Genomic DNA, 25,196 nt, shown 5'->3' on the forward strand with positions numbered 1-25,196 from the left:
CAACTGTGGGGTGTGCGAGCGGGTGCGCGCGCGCGCGGGGCGGACTTGGGCGCGAGCGCGCCGGGGCTGCGACGCGGAGAGGAGAGGAAATAAGGACGGAGCCGACTGCCCGCGTGGACGTGCGAGGGGGCTGAGCGCTGCCGCGGCGCCCCTTGGAAGGAATCGGGGCCAGGCCAGCGGGCGTGGAGGGGCCGTCGGTGCCGGTGTCACACCGCCTGAATTCGCGGACGAGGAGGGACTGCGAATGCCGGCGCAGGTAATTACTGTTTGTGAGCACGGCTGTGGATTAGCGGAGCGAGCCTTTCCCTCTCAGCCTTATGAGGTGCTGGAAGAGCCCGGCGCTCGTCAAGACCTACAATAGGAAAGAAAAGCGACGGGGTGAGGGCGGGGGGGGAGGAGGTGGAAATCGCCCCCTGGCGGCTTCGTAGGCAGCCGTATTAGCAGCCTCTGTTTGGGCCCTATCGGGAGGCTCGCCGCGGCTGGCACTTCGTGTGGGTCGCGCCAGCCCGACGGCGGTGGGGCACCCGTGGGGAAGCTGGCTTCCTCCATCGCCGCAACGACTCTTCTGCTTGATCCTGTTTGCCCCGCTCCGAAAAGGGGACCGACCTCAAATTGCTCACCTCGCTAACGGCAGCTGCGCGTCAGGAGGTGCGGGGACTCAGGGAAGGGTGCCTTTATATAAAATGAACACAGAAAACACATCCCTTGGCGGGGGGCTTCCCCTTCAAATTCTTGCTGCTTTGCGAGCGAAGCCCTGCACGTGAGAGGATGAATAATAAAATTGGCCCTCTCGTTCATTCATGTGTCACATGAAGAAAAAAATTGCAGGCGTTGTGTTGGTTGCTCATGTCCAGAAAAAGTTATTAAACTCATGGGATGGGCTCTGTCACCTTGTCTGTAGGCCACGGAGTTCATGTGTTCTGATGAAGGAGCTTTTCTGTCTAAGGTGGTGATTGGCATCACCTTTATCCTTACCAAACCCTCTGTTCCACCTGCAGATGTTATACATTTTATAATATGGTAGTTAAGGGAGCAGTTTTAAGATGGATATCTTCACTCTTTCTTCACGTTCTTGCTTCTTGCCCCAACAAGCACACCTTTGCTTTTATTTCTGTTTGTGATGTCTGATCGTTGCAGATGTATGACAGGTAGTATGAATTATTTCTTCACCCAATGCACAAAACTGTTAATGGAATTCATTGCCACAAGTGATGGTGCTACCTTAAGAGTGGTTTGCCTACTTTGGAAAATAGCTGGATGATTATGGGTGTCTAGAAACATGCACATCTCAGCAGGAACAGCTACTCATTGAGTGAGAGCACACACACATCCTGCAACCGGAGGCTCTCTGCTATTCAGTATGGAATTATTCCAATATGCTCTAGACAACTTATAATTCAAACAGCTGGGTAAAACATCAAAAACCAGAGGAACAATCAGAACATAAAATACGTCTTACATGAGACAGCAGAAAAAACACAGTCCACTGATTTAACTCTGCAGTGCTGCTTTCAGTGATAGTTTGGGATATGCACTGTTGGACACTTGCTGAGGTCCACAGTCCTGCAGCCAGAGGCACTGTCAGTCCTCACAGCACTTGAGCTCTGAAAGTGATCATTGCTGTCACTGTTTAACTCCCCATATGAGCAGCAAGCAGTTTCAAACATGAGGAGTTAAAGAAGCATCCTTCACTTTCCTTGTGCTTGTCTATGTTTGGATTGAAAGGGAGAGGGCAAGTAAATGGGCAACAGGGAAAAAGAAGTGGGGTGGAGGTAGGATCGCCCGGAGAGGGGTCTTACTGAAGGCATGTTGTTCCTGCTCCCAGAACCTGGAACTGACCCGACCTCTTACAAGAAGGCAGTTAGCCAGATTTATACCCAAACCCATTTGGTTTTTGCATCACATTCCTATACAAGCTTACACAAAATAAGTGCAAGTTAATTGGGATTTACTTTGTAGTAAGTGTTGTTAGATTGTTAGTTCTTGGAGGTGGAACTAGTAACATTAAGAAAAGCTGCAGGAAGCCAGTTTGAACCTTTAGGATAGAGCAAGACAACCTTGGAACTCACTCAGGTCATAGGCAGGGAAAAGCAAGATAGAATAGGATTATCTTTCAGCTCTTCTTAAAGGCAGGACAGGAGCCAGTTAAATATTGTCCAGTGCCTACCATCTCAAGTGAGGAAACTGTCGACTTGTCACTTTGGTCAGACATAAAATTAAAATACCTGTCTGTCTTGTAACTTTGCCTCCTTAGTTGGATAATTATAACAGCATATCTTTAGGCATACAAAGTATTTGCAAATAATATTGTAAAGATGAAGGGTTAGATTCAGAATCTGTCTTCTGCAAACAGAAGGTGCTTGCTCACAGAAGGTGCTTTCAGGGACTTTTTCTCTTCCTCTCTACACCACAGTTCTCCACATTCAGCTGGGTTCCAACCCTCTGTATAGCATTTTCAGAGGACTGAAGGAGTTGCCATGGAAAGGAAGGAAAATCAACTACCAGCAGCCCAGTTGCTCACACCTAAATCTGGACTGTATTCTAATTCTTTACTTTAAAAATCTTTAATTGGTAGGGCTGTATCTATAACATCATATAATTTGAATGATCTATAGCCAAGCAGTTAAGAATTCAAGGCAAAGGTTGCATTCTTACATTGAAGATTCAAACAGTAAAACTTCCATTATAACCTTTAGGTTTTAGATTAAGCAATGTATTCCTAATTCCCATGCATTTTATGACTCAGCATGTTTCATTGAACAGTATGCTAGATTTGCGACTCTGTACTTGTTCCTATGTATATTTACTTGGAAGTCAGAATTCAGTGGAGCTTACTCCCAAGTAAACATGCATTGAACTGCAGTTGTACATTCCTGCTCAGCAAATTCAGTTCAGCTTAAATTGAATAATATGATCTTTTAACTTGCATTTTATAGTTTAATACAGTATCTAATCCATTTATGTACATTAATTTTATTTTCCTCTTTACTCTTAATGAATCTGCTTAGTCCCAGTAGATGTTAGAGCTGTCCTCAAGCACTCCAAACTATAGAGCTCCAAACTACAGAGCACTGTTGCTGTTTTGAATATATGAGAAGTTCAGTCCAGGGGAGGGTTTATTTAGCTGAGCATTTGTTAGGATTTATTTAATATATTCTTTATTGGAAAGTAACTTCTTTTTGGTACGAATATAAACCATGCATGGTTTGTGCTTTACTTTCTTCAGTCCTCTTTTAGTGTGGTGTATTTTTTCTGGTGACAGTGATTAGTTAAACTTCAGGAAAAGTTTGTAAATTCTCAAAGTTGTGACATTCTAAGAATCTGCAACAAGTGCATAGGAAGAAATCCCTTGAACTCAGTTGGACCTGAGTTTGAGAAAACACACTTTGGATGAAGTTGTAAATTGTCTATAGAGTCAAGCTAAATTTGTGCCAGTACAGGTCTAGGATTCATATCGAGAAAGGGTGAAATAGTCTGTTTCAGCATATTCAGGAATATTTTTCTCACCTCTGAAAAACACCAGCTTCTGTAAGTTTAATATTAGAAGGAAGCGCATCCAGCTCAAAATGTCTTACTTTCAGAGAGTATTGAGATTTCGGGCATCTTACTTTATACAGGACACTACTTTAATTCAGTTTTTTAAACCAGATGTTGGGTGGTAATATTGTTGTCTTTGTACTGTTATTATTTTTTAAAAATCTATAGTCTCACAACCCAGGTCTAACTAGAACTTTGTTACTGATTCATCTTGAATGACAACAGTTCACTTAAGAGCGTATCTATATATCTATCTATATTTGAGAATCCCAAGCCAGTGATATAGCATGCAGTTGATACGGATCTGACATAGCATATGAATCATAACAAATTCCAATAAGGGACAGACGTAAAGATGTCAGTACAAAACTTCTGCTTTTCTCAGGAAGAGTTTGTGGTGAATCTGTGGTAATGATTGTTCTATCATGGATACTGCCTAGTTTAAAAATGTACAGTATAATATATAGTTTAACCAACATACGCATTGAAGTTAACATGACATGGTTTTGTAAAGCTATTTTGAACTATTGCCTATTTTGAACTATTGCATGTAGAGAAACAAGTTTGCTGTTATATGTTACCAATCTTGTTCCGCTTAGGACATGATTCAGTCTTGAAACTATAGTTAAGTGACAGGAAGGATGTGAGATGTGTTAGCAAATAGTATGCCTTTAAATACAGGGCATGCAAGATGTTGTGGTGAACTGCCCTTATTCATGGCTACATAGTTGAGAGACTGTTTTAGAAGTTGTTAGGGATTAGGATCCTAATCAATGTAACGCTTTGTAGGTGAAGCCAACCCCACCTTCTACTTTCAACTCTAGATTAATGAATAAGATATGGAATGACTAGTGATTATTACAATCTACATGTAACTAATAGTTGATTGTAAGATTTGTTTCTCATCCCATGACTTCTCTATTTCCTTAGGGGTGTTTTAGTGAGATTTGGGGGCAGGAGATGCAGTCTACTATAAAATGATTATATCATTCCCACCTACATGCTTGACATGCTCATGAATTCTAAAAGGTTACTGAGGCAAGGCTTCCTAGTGAAGAAGCCATGGTGACACTTATTTGGCAAGGCTTGTTCTTAATAGTGTTCTAGTTCTAATAAAGTTTTCTGCTGATTTACTTTAGTCTATGTGACTAGCAAAACTGTACTTTCTTGGCAACTCTCTCCCTGGATATGTGGGTTTTATGGAAAGTTTTGAATTAGAAAATAACATATTCTTATACCATAAACAAATTGGATATGATTCAGCATGCTTGAGACTTTTATATTTAGTAAACAATAGTAAAATGTATGCCGTATTAATTTTAACATTTGAGAGTTATATCAAAGCCAAACTTTTGTTCATATGTGAACAATTTGTTTAGCCAAAGTACTGTTCATATTTGAACAGAAATATTTAAGAAGTAAATTAAATCAATAAAGGAAATGTAAGGTAGCTTAAATCAATCCAATTTCAATCTTTAATTAAAATGATTTTTATTGAAATTATTATGGATTTTTAAAAAGATGACTAATCTTTAGTATGCCCTTTAGAAAAAGTGGAGGACCATGGAAAAAGAGTATATCAAGGTTAATGCATGTATTTCTGATATATAATTGTGTGGAAAAAAATAAAACCTTGAAACTGCCCTATTGCTAGTCTAATTCTTTAATTATGATAAAGTTGATTTTAGAAAAGAAAATGTTCCACTCTACATTACTAACACTCCTCCACATTCTGGATCTGTTTTGCTTTGATTTAAAACGAATGGTGTTTAAAGTCATATAGATTGTTCCTGTGCAAAGTTATGCATTTTAGTTACAAGAACAATAATTAAATGCTTGAGTTTCTTAAAAACTTTCAGGTCAGTGTCATTTACAGTTTACATGCTGCATTGTAGTATTTATAAATATTTTAATTCTGTCAGATGGTTTTATGTTTTTATATTCAAAACATTTTTTCAGATTTCAAAACTGTTAAATGCAGTAGTGTTTTATGTAGTTAGTCAAAATATTCCAATTGAAGCTCCAAGCGAATGAGGAATAGTTGTATACCTGAACTGTCTGGTGCTTGGTTTTTTAAAACATGTTACTTTGACAGGTAAAAGAAAATCAACAACCAACATTGGAGCAATCTATGCATTAACTATGTCCAGGAGGAAGTCAGAGACCAAAAGCCATCCTGGCTTGTTTCTTACGTCTTTTCAGACGCAAATAAGAACAGACAACTTCCACAGTTTCTATGATGTTGAGCCCAAAGAGTTGGGAAGGTAAGAATATCCTGCTTGTTATGGATTTTGGACAGACACTGATCCTGGAACCCTCCATGTATTAGGAGACAATCCATAGGTATTATTTTATCCTTGCAGTGTAGTATTGAGGACTCCCCCCCCCCGAAAAAAAATCACACCGAATTCCTCATTGCACTGTGATGATATCCACCCATCCATCCATCCCTCCATATGAATTAATGCAGAACAGATGCTAGTTCAGACTTTTTCTTTACTTGTGAACTAACACTACTGATGCCTGATGCAAAAGCCCAGTGAGAGGAGAGAGGAACTACTCAAAGGGGGGAAACTGTGTGACCTCAAACTTGGGCTAGGTAGTAAGTTCAAACCAAACTTGGTTGACCTTTGTCTCCATATCCAGTTTCCCTGTTTCTTTGCACATCAACACACTCTTCTCATATTCCTAATTTTCCTACATAGCTATCAGTTTTTGTTTTAGAGAGTGAACATCCCACATACATATTCTGTCAGCTGTTTGCAAATGTGTAGTTTACTGTATGTTCATGTGGCTGGAAGCGCCAGTTGGTGGGTGGCTCCCACATAAAAAATGTGCATTTGTTACTCAAAATCTGTGTCATTTTGGAAGTATCTTAAGAATGGAGTTTGATGAGATGGGTGTCAGATAAAAGGGTAAAAGGCCACAGGGAATGGCTAAAAAGTTATCAGTTTAGGTCTCTTGAATGGCCATGAGAGGAGTAGAATCTATGAATATTATAATCAATACTCTGTGTCAAATGCTGTGAACTCCTACAGAGTTCAGCTATTGGGTGGTATAAAAATGAAGTAAATAGATAAATAATAGGGTGGCAGCTGTCCAAAAAGCACAAGAGGAAAGATATACATAGCATGTATTTGGCTGTTTTCACATAATTAAAATAAACAATATTTTCTTTGGTGTGGTGCTAATATTTTTCTGGTGTAACACTAGATTTTTCTGTTGTTATTGTACATATCAATTGCTGATTTTGGAATAAGGCACACTTTTGCCTCATATTGTAAACATTGCTTTGTTTACTACTTGAAAAACTCTTATGATGGTGTCCTAATAAAGGAACAATTCTTTTTTTTTTTAAAGAAGTCAATAAAAACTTTCTGTTAAGTTATTTTGAGAGTTACACTTCATTTTACTTGTGAGCAGAATAGGTGAATGTTAACTATTAGATTAGTCCGAAATCGAGTAGATCCATCAAAATGAATGTTAACAGAACCTATAGGAATGGGGCAGTATATAAATATTATGATATTTTTTTAAAGGAACTTGTAAATTGGCTAGATCATTCTACTTGGAAAAGCCTTGAAAAAATGTCATATTTGTGGATTTCCTTCCCTGGTTTTGCAAAATAGATACTTTAAGATCTATTCTTGATGGCTGTAAGATTTACAACCAAAAATCTGTGAGATTGTTCAAACATGGAATAGGAATATATTAATGGGGGTGTCATTTTAATGTTCCATTTTAAAATTTGATGTTCATTTTACTTGCCTTGAACCTAAGTCTAAGGGTGGGATAGAAGTTTAAAGTACATAAAAGTAGAGATGTGGATGTTTAGAATACTTTTTGTATATGCAGAATATGCACTTTTCATGTCAGTATCTTCCATGGGCATTAAAGATCTCACTCAGTTCCTAGTTTAATCTGGAACACTTCATTATTGTATTTCTGGGCATTCCTGTAAACTCTAACATTGAAATCAAAATCCCGGTTTTCAGGCATTCATAAGTTGGCTGAGGGAGTACATTTTTCTTTGCTTCCTAAAAGGTCAACTTGGTTTTTAAACAGTTGTGGTTTTCTTCCAAAAACACAAACTTACCAACATACATTTTTGGTTCTACAGTTAAATAGTTGGTAAGGAATAAAAATTTGTATGTCTTGTTTTTTTGCTAGCAACTGAGAATGGGCTTTTGTGTGGAAGTGTTTAGGCTGTACTTTGTTTTTCATTATGAATATGCTGCTTCAATTTAGCTAATACTTTAATTTTTCTGTGCCCCATTTTATCTGTCCAAGTATCCTGGCTGCTACTGTAATATGGTGGTCTTCAACAAGTCCAGATGTGGGGCTAGCCTTTTGCTCTAGCAAGAAAAATCTCACCCTAGATGTTAGTTTGTTTAGAATTTTTGTATGCCATTCCATCGCATGAGCCTCGGGACAGCTTACATAAAATAAACAAAGATAATACAAATAGTGCAAATAAAATCCAGATTCACTCTAGCTGCAAATTAAAACCTATAGATGATATTAAAAGTTGTTAAAATATTGTTTAAATAAAAAGGTCTTAGCCTGGCGCCAAAAAACAAATAATGACGGCGCCAGGTGGATCTCTCTGGGGAGCGCATTCCATAGGTGGGGCGCCACCGCAGAGAAAGCCCTCCTTCGGGTACTTAGGCTTCTAATGTCTTTTACGGAGGGTTCCTGTTATTGTCCCACCCCACTGTCAAAACTTGTGCACAGCATGCTGTGGCATGAATGTCCAACAGCCACTTCAAATCCTCTAAAAGATGAAAAGCACTTTCCATTTACTCTTTTTCTCTGACAACTGGCAACAAAGAAAAACTTTTATTTTAAAGGAAGTAGCATCAATAGTGTAAACCCATGTTAGGCCAGGTCACAACCACCTGTTGTAATCTAGTGGTGTATTAACTAGTCTAATCCTAAAAAAGTCAGCCCAAACTCAGTTAAAGAACATAATTTCTCTCTTGTTGATGACAGTTTGAACCTAAAGTTTTTTTTTTAAACGGAGATGAGGTTTCTAAAAATTGAAAGTTTGAGCATAGTTCAAGCAAAAAATATAATAAAGTCCTGAAAATTGTTTTTGAAGGATAAGGATATCCTGTCTTTTCTTGGAACTACCGTATAGAAATCAATTTCAAAGACCTGTAGCAACAGTAATTATGATAAATAAAATACCAATCTTGTATAATTTCTATTGGATAAATGAAAAACTTACCTACTCTGAATGAAATACTCTGACCTATTTTGCATGCAGAATTGTGGCATGGCTTGATATTTATATCCCACTTTTCTTCCTTTTATAGGGAAGGCAGCTTACAATTTCTCATTCTCTCCATTTTATCCTCAGAAGAACAACTCAGTGAGGTGGTTATGCTGAGAGCCAGTGGCTGCATCAAAGTCACCCAGTGAACCTCATGGCTGAGTGAGGACTAGCATTCAGACCTTCTGAGTCACCAAGCCCAATGCTGGCTCTCAGCCTAACCCACATTTGTAAAGGCAAATAATGGATTACTTAACTCATGATTTGCTGGACATGCATAGGAGCATGCTTCTCATTTCTGTTTTCATTTCACAATCTGAAAAATGTCTCAATCATAGTTCCAGCTTGTGATGTGCAAACCCAGGTAGCCTAAGTTGTTTAGTAGTTAAACATCCCAGAGTTAGCCCAAGGATACATCATAGGTAATCCTTAAATAACCCAGAGTGCCTGAGTTTGGACCTCATGAGAGTAACCTGTGTTTTGGGGTATCACAGGTTTTAAAATGAAAACAAAAGTGAAGAGCACATGGGATGTAGCATGCTCACTTACTCCTGGCAGTTCATGGGTTAACTAACTCATAATTTGTTGTTATACGCAAACCAGGTCAGTGTTAAACTACATCATAGGGTAGAGTGAAGCTTAATTAAAGGATTTTACTGCACTCTGAATGGTTTCTTATCCCAGGATCTTAAATACAGAACTATCTTTTATGAATTTGCTAACTTCATTTTCAGAATATGTAATCTTCAAAAAAGGAAGTATAACCATTCTGATTATGCTTAGTGTAGCTTTAATGCCTAAAGTTTGGGTTTCATTTGGTACAATTCTTCCCTTATTTATTCTGTGGCAAGTCTTCTTAATTAAGCATGTCTGATTTGGAGCCCCTTAAATATAGTGATCCTGTACATCAGAAGCAGGCAGCTCTTTGGGTTTGTGAGCACATTTAGCAATTTGTGAAACTATCCTGAGCACCACCACTTAAAAGATGTAATGGGAGACACAGCTAGTCACAAAGGGCAGGGAACCCACCCAGCAGGCTGAATAAAAGACAAAGGTAGCATCTCAGTCCAAACCCACTAAATCATTTTTTCAAAGCCACATTTCAGCTCTAAGAAAAACTATTTTATGAAAGGCAAGTTCTCTTTCTCTTCCCTCCCAATCTGCCTACCTACTCATCCCTCATATTTCTTTTCTTTCACCCAGCTAACAACCCATAGATACATGCCCTCCTCTATTTCTCTCCATCACACACACATCACACCCCTGGCCATCCTTATTACATGCACACCTTGCTTTGAAATTATCTCAGCTGTTGGTAAAAGAATTTGTAAATTAAAAAAAAAGTGGGGAAGGAAGAGTGCACCTGGGCAGTCTCCAAGAAATGAGATCATGGAGACATGGGTTCCCGTTGGCACCATGTTGCCTATTTTTTGTTTAGTCACAAAGTTGTGCCTGACCCATCATGACCATGACCTCATGGACAAAATTCCTCCAGGCTCTCCTGTCCTCCACCATCCCTCGGAGTCCACCCAAGCTCACACCCACTGCCCCAGTGACTCCCATCAAGCCACCTCATCCTCTGCCATCCCCTACTTCTTTTGCCGTCAGTCATTCCCAGCATCAGGATCTTCTCCAGTGAGTTGTTCCTTCTCATTAGGTGGGCAAATCCCTGTTCTAAGTGGTAGTATGCACCCAAGTGATATTTATCTTGGATGTTTAATGCTGAAATCATTCACATGGGCTGATTAATCCCATTTATGTCAGTTAAATTTACACAGCTTAAATCCATAAAGAAATGCAGCTTTAAAGAGCTAGCTTAACACTCAAAACACAAATTATGTATTTGAAATAAGAGATTTGCAATCATTAACTTCCCTTATGTAGTATTATCTTCTGCTGGAATTCAGATTGGCAAAGAATTAGGATTGGGATGGAACAAGTTAAAGGAAAAATAGATTTGGAGTGAGAAGCTAGGCAAAGCTAAGGGACAATTAAATGTGGCTATTCTAGTAGGGCAGGGAATGGTTTTGGATGCTGATGCCTTATCTTTTGATTGATAAAAATCTGTCCAGAGTTCTATTGCTGTTTCTAAGTCTTAAATAGGTCTAGATAATGACAAGAAGGCAAAGTTCTTGGAACACATTCTAATTTACTGTTAAGCCAAAGCTGTGGTTTTAACATTATTTTGATGTATTTTAATATTTATGTGTTTGCAATCTGTTTGGCTGGTATGGTTCTTCAAAATATTCCTTTTGTGCTTTTTACAGAGGAAAATTTGCTGTGGTTAGAAAGTGTATTGCAAAACTAACAGGTCAGGAATATGCAGCTAAGTTTCTAAAGAAGAGGAGGAGAGGACAGGACTGCAAAGCAGAGATCCTACATGAAATTGCCATTCTAGAATTAACCAAGCTGAGTCCTCGTGTAGTAAACCTCCATGAAGTTTATGAAACAACAAATGAAATCATCTTAGTATTGGAATAGTAAGTATGCATTGCATCACCTTTAATATAGTCAATAGATTTATTAACTTATTCATTGTCTGTATTGGTTGAATGAACATAACCAGAAAGGCAACATTAGAGAATAAGTATACTGTATTTCCTTTTCTGACTTTTTGTAGGTTTTGGATCTTCTTTGTTGGAATGGCCTACTCTCCTATCTGTGACAGTATTATCCTTAGTCTATTGTAGTGTTGTCTACTGTATGCATGGCAAATAATTGTTTCCAAATGTTGAGTATTAGTTATTTAAATAGAGCAGAAGTTAATCTACAATGTATTGTAGTTTTGTATGATGGTCCTTAACCTTGTAAAAATAATAGAACTATTAATCTGTTTATTAATCTATTAAGTGATCCATGTTGAAGGAAGAATGCACTTAAACTACGCGATTTTTCAATTAGCCTGTTTTTTCTTTCATTGTCCTATCTTCCTGCAAGAAATTAAAGATGTCACCCAGCTCCAAATAGTGACATTTGGATTGTCTGAATTACTGCCTTAGCTGAAAAATATCTCTACTAAGATTCTTCATGAGCCATTTCCTCATTATTTCTACTTCTTAAACTGTTGTAAGAAGATAGTATGTTTAAAAGTGAGCAGTTAGGGATAACTGAGACTGCTGTATCGCATCCTGGCTTACACAGAAAAAGAATTGTATATGCCCCTCCTCTCCAATTTATTGGTCTAGATCACACACAAGTCACTATGTATTGTACAGAGTATCTACACATGTTGCATTTCTTTTTACATGAGGTAGCTATTTGTTGATATTTATATCAGTTTTGCCTGTTATTAGGGGTGGTCCTCTCATCACTATTTAGCAAAGTGGTTACCTTCTGCCACTGCCTGGTATCTGCATACATAGCTCAGTTCCAGGTACAGTCCCAGCATTATTAATCCATCATCATCATCATCATCATCATCATCATCATCATCATCATCATCATCATTTAAACCAGCCTTTCCCAGTCTGGTTCCCTTCGGATGTCTTGGGTAATAACCCCCAGCATTCCAGTCCATTGTCCATGCTGACTCTAGCTGATGGGAGTTGATATTCAAAACATCTGGAGAGAACCATGTTGGAAGAGGCTTTTCAGAGTCATGCTTTTTTTAATAGTTAAAGATCAATACTGATAACTTTTAAATTGAGAGTAACTTTTCATGTGTGAGCTACTGTGCTAAATAAAGGCTGCTCTGATTTTTAAAAGTTATTAAGCTGTCATCTACACATCTCTTTCCCAAGTCAGCTTGACCAGTTCTATGACAGTGTCATATTCTTGCTATTTAGTTGTTCGATGTTGGCACTTTCAAGCATTTCCACTTAAGAGTAATCTTTGTAGTTCATTATTAACTCATTGTCAGATTTGTTGGAGATAAGTATTTTATAACCATAGTTTCATGGTTACTGAAATGTTTAGCATCTTGTGGGCTTTTATTTTTTAAAAGCAAAAACAAAAAATAATTATGTTGCACTAAAAATATAAAAAGATGCTGTTATGTAAAACAAACTGATTAATTCTAATTTACCATTGGGTCTTTAGGAAGGTTTCAACAGGAAAACAGGGCCACAAGAAAAAAGATGACAGCTTCTTTACTATATGTACAGAGTCTTAATACTCTAGGGGATGTAGTGAACCCCTTTGCTGGGTTGCTCTTTGTGACAGAAGTGAATAAATGGGTGCTGTGCAAGTTTTAAGCTTTTCTGGAAGCTTTTCTGGAAACTCAGCTTCTCTGGAAGACCTCTGTAATTCATATGCCTTTTTACTGAGAGGCCATTGCTTTAGCTTATTACGTAGCTACAGCTTCTAGGTAAGGCTTTGAGAGATACCCTTCCGAAGTCCTAATTTAGGGCAAGGAATAGCTCCTGTGGGACCCTTCTCCTTTGTGTCAGTGAGCAAGTATTCTTGCATGAATTAGTAGTTTCTGTGGATCTGGGTTAGAGTTTGCTGTGGATACAGTTTGTGTGACACCTGTTAGGGAATATTTTTAATGCTTGGCCCATGTAAAGATTCTACCCATTGCATAGAATAGTGTAGAACACGCTTCTGCTGTAGCTTGTGCAGGCATGTTACTGTTTTTAAATGGAACAGTTATGCAGCAACTCTGTGGTGGCATGGAGAGTATTTTGTGCCCAGACACAAGGTGCGTCAGGGAGTCTCCAGGTGTTGAAATTGCACCTAGGAGCAGATGCAAGAACAGCCTAATGGCTGCTGCATTTTGACTATGATGAGATACTTCTCTTGTTCCCTCTACTTGCCTTGCTTTGTAACAGTGTTTCCTAATCTGGTGCCCTCCAAAAGTTTTTAACCTCAACTCCCATCAGCCCCAGCCACTGTGGCCAATAGTCTGAAATGCTAGGGGTTGTAACCCAAACTTTTTTTTGGTGAGGGGCAGCAAGTTGGGGAAGGCTACATTAGCAAAACTGTGTGAGGACAGGGTTTATGTCAGTTTCAAGCTTACCTGGGTTATAATTTGATGTCAAAATCATAAGGGGAGGCTCTGGGGTCGGGGTGATCTGTGGACTAGTGTATTTTTGAATATCTAATCATCCAACCCAAAGACAAGGCGGTGTAGTAGGATGAAGAAATTGCAAAAACACTCTGTGTGTGTGTGTGTGTGTGTGTGTGTGTGTGTTTGGTTGTGTACATGGAAATCTTAGGATACAGTGGAAGAAATTTTGTGTCTGTGGTTCTGGCATACCTTTTGTTTTCATCTTGATTCCAAAACTGTGTGTGCTGAACAGAACCAAATGTGATTGCTTCAGAGAAAGTATGTGAACATTGTGCCAAAATATATTCCAGAAAACGGAAGGGCTACATATTTAGCATTTCTTGAAAGGTTGTGGTGAATGAACAGCATGTAGTAGTCCGCTCCTTAAAAAACAAAACAAAAAACTCCTAGGTGAAAAATGGTGCACACAATAAAGGCTTTGCAGACTCAGAAGAATGATAGAGAATATTCCTAGAAAGTGCACAAAAAAGTAAAGCTATCTCTGTGTTTGACAATGTAGATTGTTTTGTTAAGTGCTGCTTGGTGTTAGTTATCCTTGTTGGTTTAGAAGATCTCTTAGCTATTTTAGAATCAAGATTATCAGTTTCTTCTGAAGTCAGTAACATGCTGTGCCGAGATCTCAGTTTCTATTAAAATCTTTTGCTTTGTTTTTTTGATATCTGTTGGTGTTCTAGAAAGGAATGCCATTTAACTGACCTCATACATATGAAGTTTGTCTATGATTCTGCTTCCACGTCACTGCTTCATTCTGGTTTTTCATTGAAGTAATTTGTTCCTGTTGGACACGAAAAACAAAATTTGAGTGATTCTTTTCCATTTTCTTCTTCTCTAGTATTGCCCCCTCAAATCAAAGTGGGGGCAGTACTAGAGAAGTGGGGGCAGTACTACACACACATCAAAGTGTGTGTGTGTGACTATAATGAACTATTTGAAGCTATAAGGCAGCCTTCCCCATCCTGGTATTCTTCAGATAATGTGGGATTGCAACTCCCAGCATTCCCATGCTAGATGGCAACATTGGGAGTTGAAATCCAACCTATCCAGAGGACACTAAGTTGGGAAATATGCCTACATAATGCATTAAAACTGTGATTTGCTTCCTAGCTCAAATTGTCCAGAATAACTTAGCCAGAAGTCTTGCTGTTTGGAAGATAAGATGCTTAAAATTGAGTATTAGTATTTATGTTTTCAGTGCTGCTGGAGGAGAAATCTTCAATTTATGTCTGCCTGACATAGAGGAAACTGTAGATGAGACTGATATTATTAGGCTTATACGGCAAATACTTGAAGGCATTTGTCATCTGCATGAAAACAACATTGTGCATCTTGATTTAAAGGTAATAGTCACATTTAAAATAACAGCTCTGTAAAAGGGGAGAATTGGCATAGCTGCTGAAATGTTTACTATTTAATTGCTATTTATTACTTTTACCTTAGAGAAAATTAGTGCAGGTATTTTTAAAGCATTCATAATTATAAGATTGTATTACAATATTACATTGGGATTGTTCCAGTGACATAACTGCATACTGTGGGTTATTTTATCCATGGTGAGGTTGTAGGGTGTCTGTGGCCACCATTCTGCATATGCAGCCCCAGCTTGGGAGAGGTTTCATGGAAACCTGGCAAGTCTAGGTTATATGGGGATTAAACAGCCCTTGGATTACCCATAGACTGTAGTAGGGTCTACAGTATTTTATTACTGGGGTTTACAAATTTTGGCAGGTCTTGATAAATCAGTTAAATTTCATTGAATTTATCATTGACTCCATCATAATACTGCAAAAATGTTGTATGCATTTTCAAAACAAATGTTACTTTTATAGTACTGAACAAATATGTAATCATAACTCAGGCTTTGTCTAGACTAATGAATCTAGGTTTTGAAATTTAACCCGAAATCCATTTCATGATGTTTACCCTTGTTTTTTCTTTTTAATTTTAAGCTCCTTTTTCCTTCTGCAAATATGTAATTTTATTAAAGGCTCAAACATCATTCATTAATTAACTTTTTGTACACAACCCAAAATATGAGGCAAATATGAGGCAAATATGATTTTCTGTCTGAAAAAGTAGAAAGAATGAAATACTTTTCAAGAGTCCTGTAGTACCATTAGACTATATTTTGTGGCCCAAGTTTTCTGTAGGCTAGATAATACTTCTCAAATACATATTTAGAATTCTGAAAATCTTTGTTTTAAATTGAAAAATTATGTTATTTTTATTCAGCTTTCACTATGAAACAGGTTGGATAAAAATCAAGGCTTTTTAATCAAAAATTGGATTTTTAAAATTTAAATTGGATTTTGATTTAAATTGGATTTTTTAAAAGTAAATTGATTTTTGAGGAAAAATTCATCTCAGAATAGTTTTCTGTTTAAGATACATTATAGTCCCAAGGTTATTCATCATGAAGTAAGGATTAGTTTTTAATTATGCAGGATGAAGCTGTATATTCATGCAATGTTTAAATTTGGGCAATGTTTCTATCTAGAAGATATTATCAGAGATCTTAGTTTTACAAGGAGGAGCAGCAAATAGCAAACATATATGATTTGGTTTATCATATTATTCTTTCCCTGGAGGAGAAAACTTATAGCGGCAGCAGGATGTAGAGACCCAGTTTGGGAATATTTTAATGACGTACCTCTACCTAAAAGGTAACAGTGAAATTGGGGGAAGTTCGGTATTTTTTGCCCACTTTTCCCCTTCACTGTTGGGATGCAACCCTGAAAACCTTTTCCAAAATGGAATCAATCCTTTAGGCCAAAAAAAGTTCCCCAACTCTGTGCTAGAACCTATGTGAGCCTCATTCTTACTGACTCATTTTTTCCCCTTACATAGGAAAGGAAGAGACAGTCAATGGAGTTAGGAAATTGCCTTGGCATCCATGATCATGTTAGTGGATTCCTGGGCATTACAACTGCCCAGCTTTATCCTTTTCCTAAAAAAGACAAACAGTATGGGCCCACAGGTGTCTCTCCTTCCCCCAAGTTTGTCTACCTTACCTTCTCTTTCTGTTGTCCATTGTTACGATTGGATATCAGGCAAAGAAAAGGAAAGCTGAGGGACTAAATAGCTAGTAGTTAGCCAAACAGCAAACCATGGGTTAACCACTGGGTTGTTTATGATCGAAGGTTGTATATTGTGCTCCACAACCTGTGATTAGGGATTGTACAGTAAAAGATCAGATTTAAGTCATGTTTCTTCTCACTACCACTACTCTTTAAACCAAAACTAAAAAAACAAGTGACAAGCCACTTTGACTCAGTCTAGTTCTCAACTAAGCTGGGTAAACGTGTTGTGTCCGCATATGGCTATCAGTATTCACTATCTGCACGAAGGTAGCATGTATATGTGGGTTCTGATTCCCACTAGCATTGAGGCACCTCCCCTCCCTCAAGTACGACAACTTTTTTAAAAACCATTATTTATTTGCACTTTTGAGGGTAGCTCCTGCCTATTGGGCTCCCTTCCAGCATTGTACCTCCTTTTATTTGGGTGACCAGTACCTTTCTATATGAGACATGTACTGTGCTAGTGGGGGAGTGATATTTATGGAAGAATGGCTGTATTCACTGCCTAACCATGCTTGTGATATTCTCATTTTAGTAGGATTGCATCAAGGTAAGTAGTCTGTGAACTGAGCAGTAAATAATACCTTTAATATGTTGTGAATTGTGTATAAACAGAACCTTTTGTTTCTTTACTGTAGCCCCAGAATATTTTATTAAGTAGTATATGTCCCCTTGGTGATATAAAAATTGTTGATTTTGGTATGTCTCGGAAGATTGGCAGCTATGGTGAACTACGGGAAATCGTTGGAACCCCTGAATATCAAGGTAAGTCTCTATGCGCACCAGTTCTTTGAATGTTTCCATGCAGTTCCACATATGGATAATTAAAATCAGCCATGCCACTATACTAGTTAGGCTCGTATGTTGGAAGTCCTTTTGCTACCCTATATGAGAGAGAGCACACAACTTTTTTCTTCAGTTTCTTTTCAACTGCTAGTAGCACTGGTCAAGAAACACAGATACACCTGAGAGAAATAAAACTTTAAAGCAGGGGTCCTCAAACTTTTTCAACAGGGGGCCAGTTGAAAGGTGGCGGCAGTGGGCGTGGGCTGGCAAGGCGGGGAGGGGGGTGCCCATGGCGAGGCAAGGTGGTGGTGGGTGCGCGCGCAGCGGCTACTCACTCACTTGGAGATCATTTTCTCTGAAGTGGGCCGGATGAATGGGAATGGCGGGCCGGATCTGGCCTGTGGGCTGTAGTTTGAGGACCCATGCTTTAAAGAATACAAGTATATGGATTTCTAGTTACATTGGGATTATCTTGCTTTCTTATATCAGAATGTATATATTTCATCACATATATACATTCATTACCTTTGCATTGATAGGTCTAAAGTAATTAATAACATCAGAATTGTGTGGAAGCCCAATGAATGTTCTGGGAGCCTCTGGTGCTGCAGTACTGCTTAAGCCAGGCAAATATGGATAAGATCAGGAACTTGGATGAAATCCCCATATAGAATGGGAATTTAAATATAATAATGTTTGAAAAAAATCAGAAGTTACAAAATGTCACAGATGTTTCAAAGACTATATACATCATGATGAAGATAAAAATCTTACTATGTTAACTAACATAATTCGGTAGGAAACAGAAGATTGACTTTTCTGTTACGAAAAATGACTATAGCAGTTATCACAAATGGATTTTACATGTGTACTAAAACAAGTTGATACTACTTCAGTATCCGTGATACAGGAGGCGTTGTGTAGAAGATGGTCATGGTCTTTGACCAGTGCTGTTCATAGTGATCTGGTTGCGTGATCACAATCCACTCTGACTTGTTTAAACCGTGGTAGGCTGCAGAATGTGCCAGCTGAGATTTGCATATTCAGTGCCCAGCTATGTCTGGTGAATGCAAGAACTGTGGGTTAACTCTCTCATAATCAATTGTTCCAAAACAAGTTGCAGCTGGGTGCTGAATAATTAAAATGGCTACCTGCTAGGATCATAGCTCACTATGGCTTGGGCTGTTCATCATTTGATGGAGCTGAATGTAGAGCGAAACGAACAAGTCAAAAGTGACTGTCACACTTTTGGAATTTCTTCCCCAGGGAGGTACATATGACTCCATCACTGACAAAAAAAAAAAAAAAAAAAAAAAAACCTCAACAACCAAAACCTCTGGAAACACATTCATTCATGTGTATGTTTGCTGCTTTAAAAACCTTAAGCTGCTGCTGTAAGCTTTTCTTTTTAAATAGTATTTTTATTTTAGACTCTTGTAAGTTGTTTTGTGAAAGTGGTACACCCTGAAAAGTGGCTGTAAAAGTGTTAAATAATATCAGTGACAGGGATGAACATAGCTTGATAAGGATCTGAGGATAAATATGAAAGAGTTTATGAAATTATAGCAGTGTATACTATAGACAGCAGCATTCTAGAGCAAGGAAAGAGATAGCAGTGTGAAGGCCACAAAATGAAGTCACAGCATTGGTCAGAGCATGGATGAATGTGTTAGCACTAAAGGCACTGAGAAAAATTGGGTCAAAGTGCTACTTTGTATGTTTCTTCCTGCTGTATAGAGACACCCTTTCGTAGGTATAGGACAGATTCTTAGCTTTATATGTCTACGCTCCCATCCACATATAGTATGATAATCTGTTGTGATCTGCAGCCAGTGGTTAACTAGATTGTGTAGGGCTCACTTCTGTGCTACTTTGCATGTAAATTACACATCAGTAATGATTCTGTGTGTATTGTTGCTTAGTAGGAATGTCTTTTTTTCAGTCCTATAAATTTATATTGTAAAATCCAGAATAAAGCAATGGTCACAAATATTAAAATGCATTGTCAAGCACATTGAGATGTTTAACCGTACACTTTCTTCCTGCCTTCCCTAGCACCAGAAATTTTAAATTATGATCCCATTACTACCGCAACAGATATATGGTAAGAGACTTCTTATGAGATTAAAACAATTTTTAAAACTTTATTGTGCTATAGTTTCCATTGAAAAACTTATGACAGAAAGGTTGTATTTGATAATAAGCAAGTTGATTGTAGTGTCCTCCTGGTAAATATTTTACCTGTTACCTCAACAGTTCCTTATCAGAAGTATTAGTCTGCATTGTACTCTCCTAAAAAGATGACAGTAAAAATAGTTTAATGTTTCAGGAGGTAAACTTAAGTACTATATGTCAGTAATCTAACTATGAGCTACATACTATTTTTGAAATAGCTTTCTCCAGAATTGTAAAGTGAAAGAAAAACCTCTTTTGGTAGTTCTGATTGCAAGCAAGAAATATATGGTTGATAAAGGAAAAAATATAATTTCTCTAATTTCAGGAGCATAGGAGTAATCTCATACATGCTGCTTACACATGAATCTCCATTTGTGGGAGCAGATAAACAAGAAACGTACCTCAATATTTCCAAAGTAAATGTGGATTATTCAGAAGAAACTTTTGCTTCAGTTTCACCATTGGCCAGAGACTTCATTCAAAAGCTGCTTATTAAAAATCCAGAGTAAGTAGGTGGTTTGAGGGAAAAAAAGCTTAAGTGGAAATACATGGAATAATAAATAGGGGACTTAATCACATTGACAGTTGCTTTTGTATACTTGTATATCACATTAAAACTTAATTTAGATATAAAAGTATTTAGTTCTTGTGTTCTCTTGCTTTTTATTATTTTAGATTAACTCTGAAATAATTAGGCAAACTAGATCTTGAAAAGGAACAAAAATTCTGAGGGATCTGAAGCTGGACTAAATCTTCATGTGTGTGTTTCACAACATAGTTTGACTTCTGTTGCTGGTTTTTATAATCCTAAATAGAGAACAAAATTTGACTCTTTATTTATAGTTGTTGGACTGCAGCTCCCATAAGCCCTGCCCAGCACAGGGAAGAGTGAGAGTTGCAGCCCAACAACATTTGGAGGGTCACGGTTTCCCCATCTCTACTGTAAGGAATTGAGATGAACTACAATATTATTGACCCTGCTGCAAAGCCTTTCAGCCTACCTCACAAATTTGGAATGTCTTGTGCTTGTAGAATATCTCCCCAAGCAGTGAAAACTGGTGATACTTTTCCACTGCCTTTGCATTACATCCTTAATTCTACTAACTTTACATGTATGCATATTCACATGTACAGGAGAATCTTCTCATAGTATCTGTAGCATGTTTTTTGGCCCTGTAGGCGCATTTGAAAATTTAAGAACTGCTGTAGGCTCCATCACAAAATGACTCCAGTGGAGGATCTGGCTAGTCACATAAAAGATGCCACAAGGTTCTGACTAGTCAACAGAGATTGTGGGGACAAACGTAGTGAGGCTGAAAATGGGGAGGGAGGGGAAATAGTAAGCAGAAGGAAGAGAAAGTGTAGCAGCTAATAGTGGAGAAAAGGATTAAGCAAAGGGGATAAGTGGGAGAGAAAGAGCAAGGATTGAGGCTGGAAATAGAGGTGAAACAATGGAATAAGTTCTGTGCGGATGGATGAAGATTGGGAGAGGCCAGGAAGGATCCCCCTCCCCACCATTTCCTGCCCATTGAAAGCAAATCTGCAACTTCAGGAACAGCAAGAGAACCTGGTACTCTAATGTTTTCCAAGTTTTTTAAATACATTTTTAAAGGGAATAGAGACCTTCACAGGTACTGCACTATAGATTCCTGATCTGTAGTGTAAGAAAGGGAGGCAGAATGAGAAAGGAAAAACTTTGTCTTCCTTATTTCTTCCATTCATTTACACCACTTAATTTGACAAACAAGACTTTGAGATCTAGCTAGGATAATAGGTTTTCTGTCTATGGGTCCCTCTTTTCCTAGAATATGAGGGTAAAGGGGATTTTATGAAGAATAAACTGAAGTATTCTTCCTGCCGAATCACATTGCTACATGTTTGAAACCTATAGAGCTATGCAGAATCAGATGTTAGGGAACCCATGTTTCAAATAAGCTTCATACCTTAAATGTATACTTCTTGATTTTTATTTTTAAGAGAGCGACCAACAGCAGAGGCCTGTCTAACTCACTCTTGGCTTCGACAAGAAGAATTCCTCTTGTTGTATAGCCCTGAAGAAAGTCCTAGTTCTCCAAACCATGATCAAATGCATAAATGCCCAGAAGAGAGAAATAATAATAGGCCCATGTGCAACGAGCGAGAGGATAAAGAGAATATTCCAGAAGACAGCAGTACACTCTCCAAACGATTCCGGTTTGATGATTCTTTGCAATACCCCCAGGAATTTACAACGGACATCATATTTTAATAAATGCACTCCTGCAAATTTTGAACTGAATTTAGGATGCTAATCTACTCCTGTGGTACATGCCTTAAAGACTATGGCTTTGTCCACTACTGCATTGTGGTTGTCCTGGAAATGCACTTTCAGTTGATCTTGTGTTGGCCCTTCTTTGTGCTGCCATTGCTGGCAATGGGTTTGACTCTTGGGAAGTTGAAGTCTTGGCACCTGAAGTGGCTTGTCTTTGGAGGCAAACCGATAACTGAATATATTTGCACTTTTTACATTGAAGTCCATAGCATAGTTTTTGGTGTGCTTATAAAGGACCAGTGGCTAATAGTGGAGAAAAGAGCAAGAAAGGGGGGTGAGTGGGAGAGAATTAGGGAAAGTGGGAAGAAGTAACTTTTGAATGTTAACAAATAAAGCCTCGACAAACATATCATAACCATGTTCTAAGCCAAAGAGTGAGCTAATGATACATAGGCATTTGTATTGTAACTACAGCTACATGAACTTGGCAGAGCAGAGAAATGAGCCCTTTTGTTCAAAACGTCTAGTGGTACAGTCTCATGCTGTCTTCTTTTCTTGAAAGTTTCAGATCAGTGACTTATTAGTATATAGCTGTACTACAATGGAGCCTTTTGAGTTGGTGTTTCCACTTCGAATATTCACTGAGGCTCAAGTGCTTGGATTGGCTTCCTGACTGGCAGCCCAGTCTTTTGCATGTTTACTCAGAAGTTAGCCTCACTAAGACTTATTCTAACCTAAGTGTGAATAGGATTGCAGTCTTAGATCATTTTCATGCATGGCACATAAATCCGTGTTTGCATTTCCCAGGTTTGTAATGCAAATGTAATATCTGGATTGACTAGAATGCACATTTAATTTTAAAACCTTTCACTTCCTCTGTGCACAAATACTACGAAAGAGTCTTAGAGCTGATTCTAGAGTCGTGAGTGAAAATGCCTTTAGCTATTTTCTTTCTTACAGAGTGTTGTGGCATCGGTCTTATACCATGCAGAGAGGAAAATCTGTGCAGTGCTATGCATTTCTGAAGGGCAGCTTAAATCTTGTAGAGTTTAAGTTAGAAGGCTCCTATTTATATCAACAAATTTAGTTTGAATGAGATTTTCCAAGAAAGTGTAGTGTCAGCTGTGTTAATAATATATTCTGCAACTGAAGTTGACTTCTTCAAATTATTTCCCTAAATCACAATTATTTCCATTTCCCATGTGACAGTTGAACTTGTTGATCTTACCAACCAATATATGATATTACTAATAGGCATACAACAGTCCAATGCTATCCCTCTTACTCAGAAGTAATCCCCACTAAGATAAGGTGACTTACTGCTAAGTAAATGTGCATAGGATTGCAGCCCAAAGCCTTGTATAATACGTGCAGCTAATATTCATGAGTACAAGTGAAATGAAGAAAAATACAGATGAGAAACAGTGCTTTGCAGCATTAAAACTGCTAATTATTTTACAAACTTAGTAAAATGCCCAGTTTTGAGATGTGCATACCAGTGCCCTTTCTTTTACCAGCCAAATCTTACAAGCAATGATGTGAGTCTACAAGCATGCGGAAGTGGTAAGGATCAAGGTAGTGCAGAATCAAACCCACATTCAGAAATTCATTACTGAATTGCAGTACTGAAAGCCATATTTTCTTTAAACTGTCAAGTTTTATGGGAGGTGAGGAGTCAACCATTACTGTATTCTAATTTGATTGCTAAAAGTTTTAATTTTAGACAGTTTAAGAAAAAAAACAGGATAATATTGCATAAATACTTTTATAATAGAATAAAGGTTAAAAGTGAAATAGCACGCCACAATGTATATGCCAGCACTTTATGAAACAGAATATGCTAGAATAACTATGTTTCCATTGTGGTAATTCTAAAAAGTTTACATTTTTTACAGCTTTCTTCTAGTTTTACAACTTATTCGAATTTTTAAGAAGTTTTCATCAATAGTGTTTCTGATTTTATGAACACTTGTATATAAATTCAGAGTATCACTTGAATCTGACAATTCTTAATTTTGTTTGGATAGCTCTGATTTTGTAAGTTTTCTTGTTTATACATATGTTTGTATATAATTTTATTGGAATTATAATTATTCTCTGAATTAGTTGTTTTATGTGCAATATTAATGAGCCTTTAGATGGCCATAAACGGTTACTGACAGTATATTATGAGCAGCCTGACCATCTGATTTTACTAAGGGGGCTAGCACAGTGACATGCCCTGTTCTTACTCAGCAGCAATGCTGTAGCAGAAGGAAAAGAAACAAAGGAAAACTGCCAACAGGTATGAATTTCTGGCATAAATATGCTGTATCAACAAACATCTTCCTTAGCAACTGTGCACAGAAAGTTTTACCTGGAATGCTGAGACGAGCCCCATGCCATTGTAAGCATCGGTATTTTCCCCACTCAAACAGCTGAAGCTGATCAGATGCAGCATCAGTATCAGCAGCCTTCTCACAGTCTGCATTGATGAAGAGGAAGTGTATGTAGAAATTCCTTGGAGCTTGGCATTTCTAAGGGACGGAAGCTGTGCACTTGCAACACCTGGGCACACGCCTTTCCCTGTGCGAAAGGAGACGAATAGTCATAGGAGGAGTCATATGCATAGTGTCCATTACAGCTGTATACCCCAATCCTGCAAGCAAGTAACATGTCATCAAGTGCTTGGGCAATGTGGGCTGGATCATGCCCACAAGGTGCCATGCACTGACCGAGCCAAAGGAAGAATATACATAAATATCAGGCTTAATTGTTCAGACCACAAGTCAAACCTGTTTGGTTATGGGGTGAAGGTTTCAGCAAAGGAGTGAAAACTAATTATGGGCAAATTAATCCTAGCACAATACATGAAGTTGAAATCTAACACTCAGACTAAGATTCTGTGCTACAAAATTCTATAGTATCTTTAAATAGTTTGTTAGATGTGCATCAGCAAAGCACTTCTTAGGAAAGTGGCATGCATAAATGAAATTTTCCAATCCCATATATCACAGCAGCCTGTGCAACAATATATCATTTTCCAGATATTGTATGTGCTTTGTTTACAATAGTAGAAGCAGCCATGGAAAGGAAGCAGTAGCAGCA

General features: G+C 38.0%; 1 protein-coding gene across 1 annotated transcript; it reads left to right on the forward strand.

Moving 5' to 3' along the window:
• Positions 1-24,273, forward strand: STK17B (serine/threonine kinase 17b). The gene is made up of 8 exons (XM_044431886.1): positions 1-256; positions 5,633-5,801; positions 11,080-11,292; positions 15,013-15,157; positions 17,536-17,662; positions 19,739-19,787; positions 20,184-20,363; positions 21,836-24,273. The coding sequence occupies exons 2-8, from the start codon at positions 5,680-5,682 to the stop codon at positions 22,104-22,106; spliced, it is 1,107 nt and encodes a 368-aa protein (XP_044287821.1). The 5' UTR covers positions 1-256; positions 5,633-5,679; the 3' UTR covers positions 22,107-24,273.
• Positions 24,274-25,196: the final 923 nt, after the last annotated feature.

This window comes from Varanus komodoensis, unplaced genomic scaffold, assembly GCF_004798865.1.
Source record: "Varanus komodoensis strain SLA01 unplaced genomic scaffold, ASM479886v1 scaffold23, whole genome shotgun sequence".
In the NCBI taxonomy this organism is placed as follows: domain Eukaryota; kingdom Metazoa; phylum Chordata; class Lepidosauria; order Squamata; family Varanidae; genus Varanus; species Varanus komodoensis.

Bases quoted from the DNA above. Each gene is read 5' to 3' on its own strand.
- STK17B (XM_044431886.1), top strand. From the start codon at position 5,680: ATGTCCAGGAGGAAGTCAGAGACCAAAAGCCATCCTGGCTTGTTTCTT. The intron at 5,802-11,079 runs GTAAGAATATCC...TGCTTTTTACAG, and splicing joins GAGCCCAAAGAGTTGGGAAG to AGGAAAATTTGCTGTGGTTA. The intron at 17,663-19,738 runs GTAAGTCTCTAT...TGCCTTCCCTAG, and splicing joins TGGAACCCCTGAATATCAAG to CACCAGAAATTTTAAATTAT.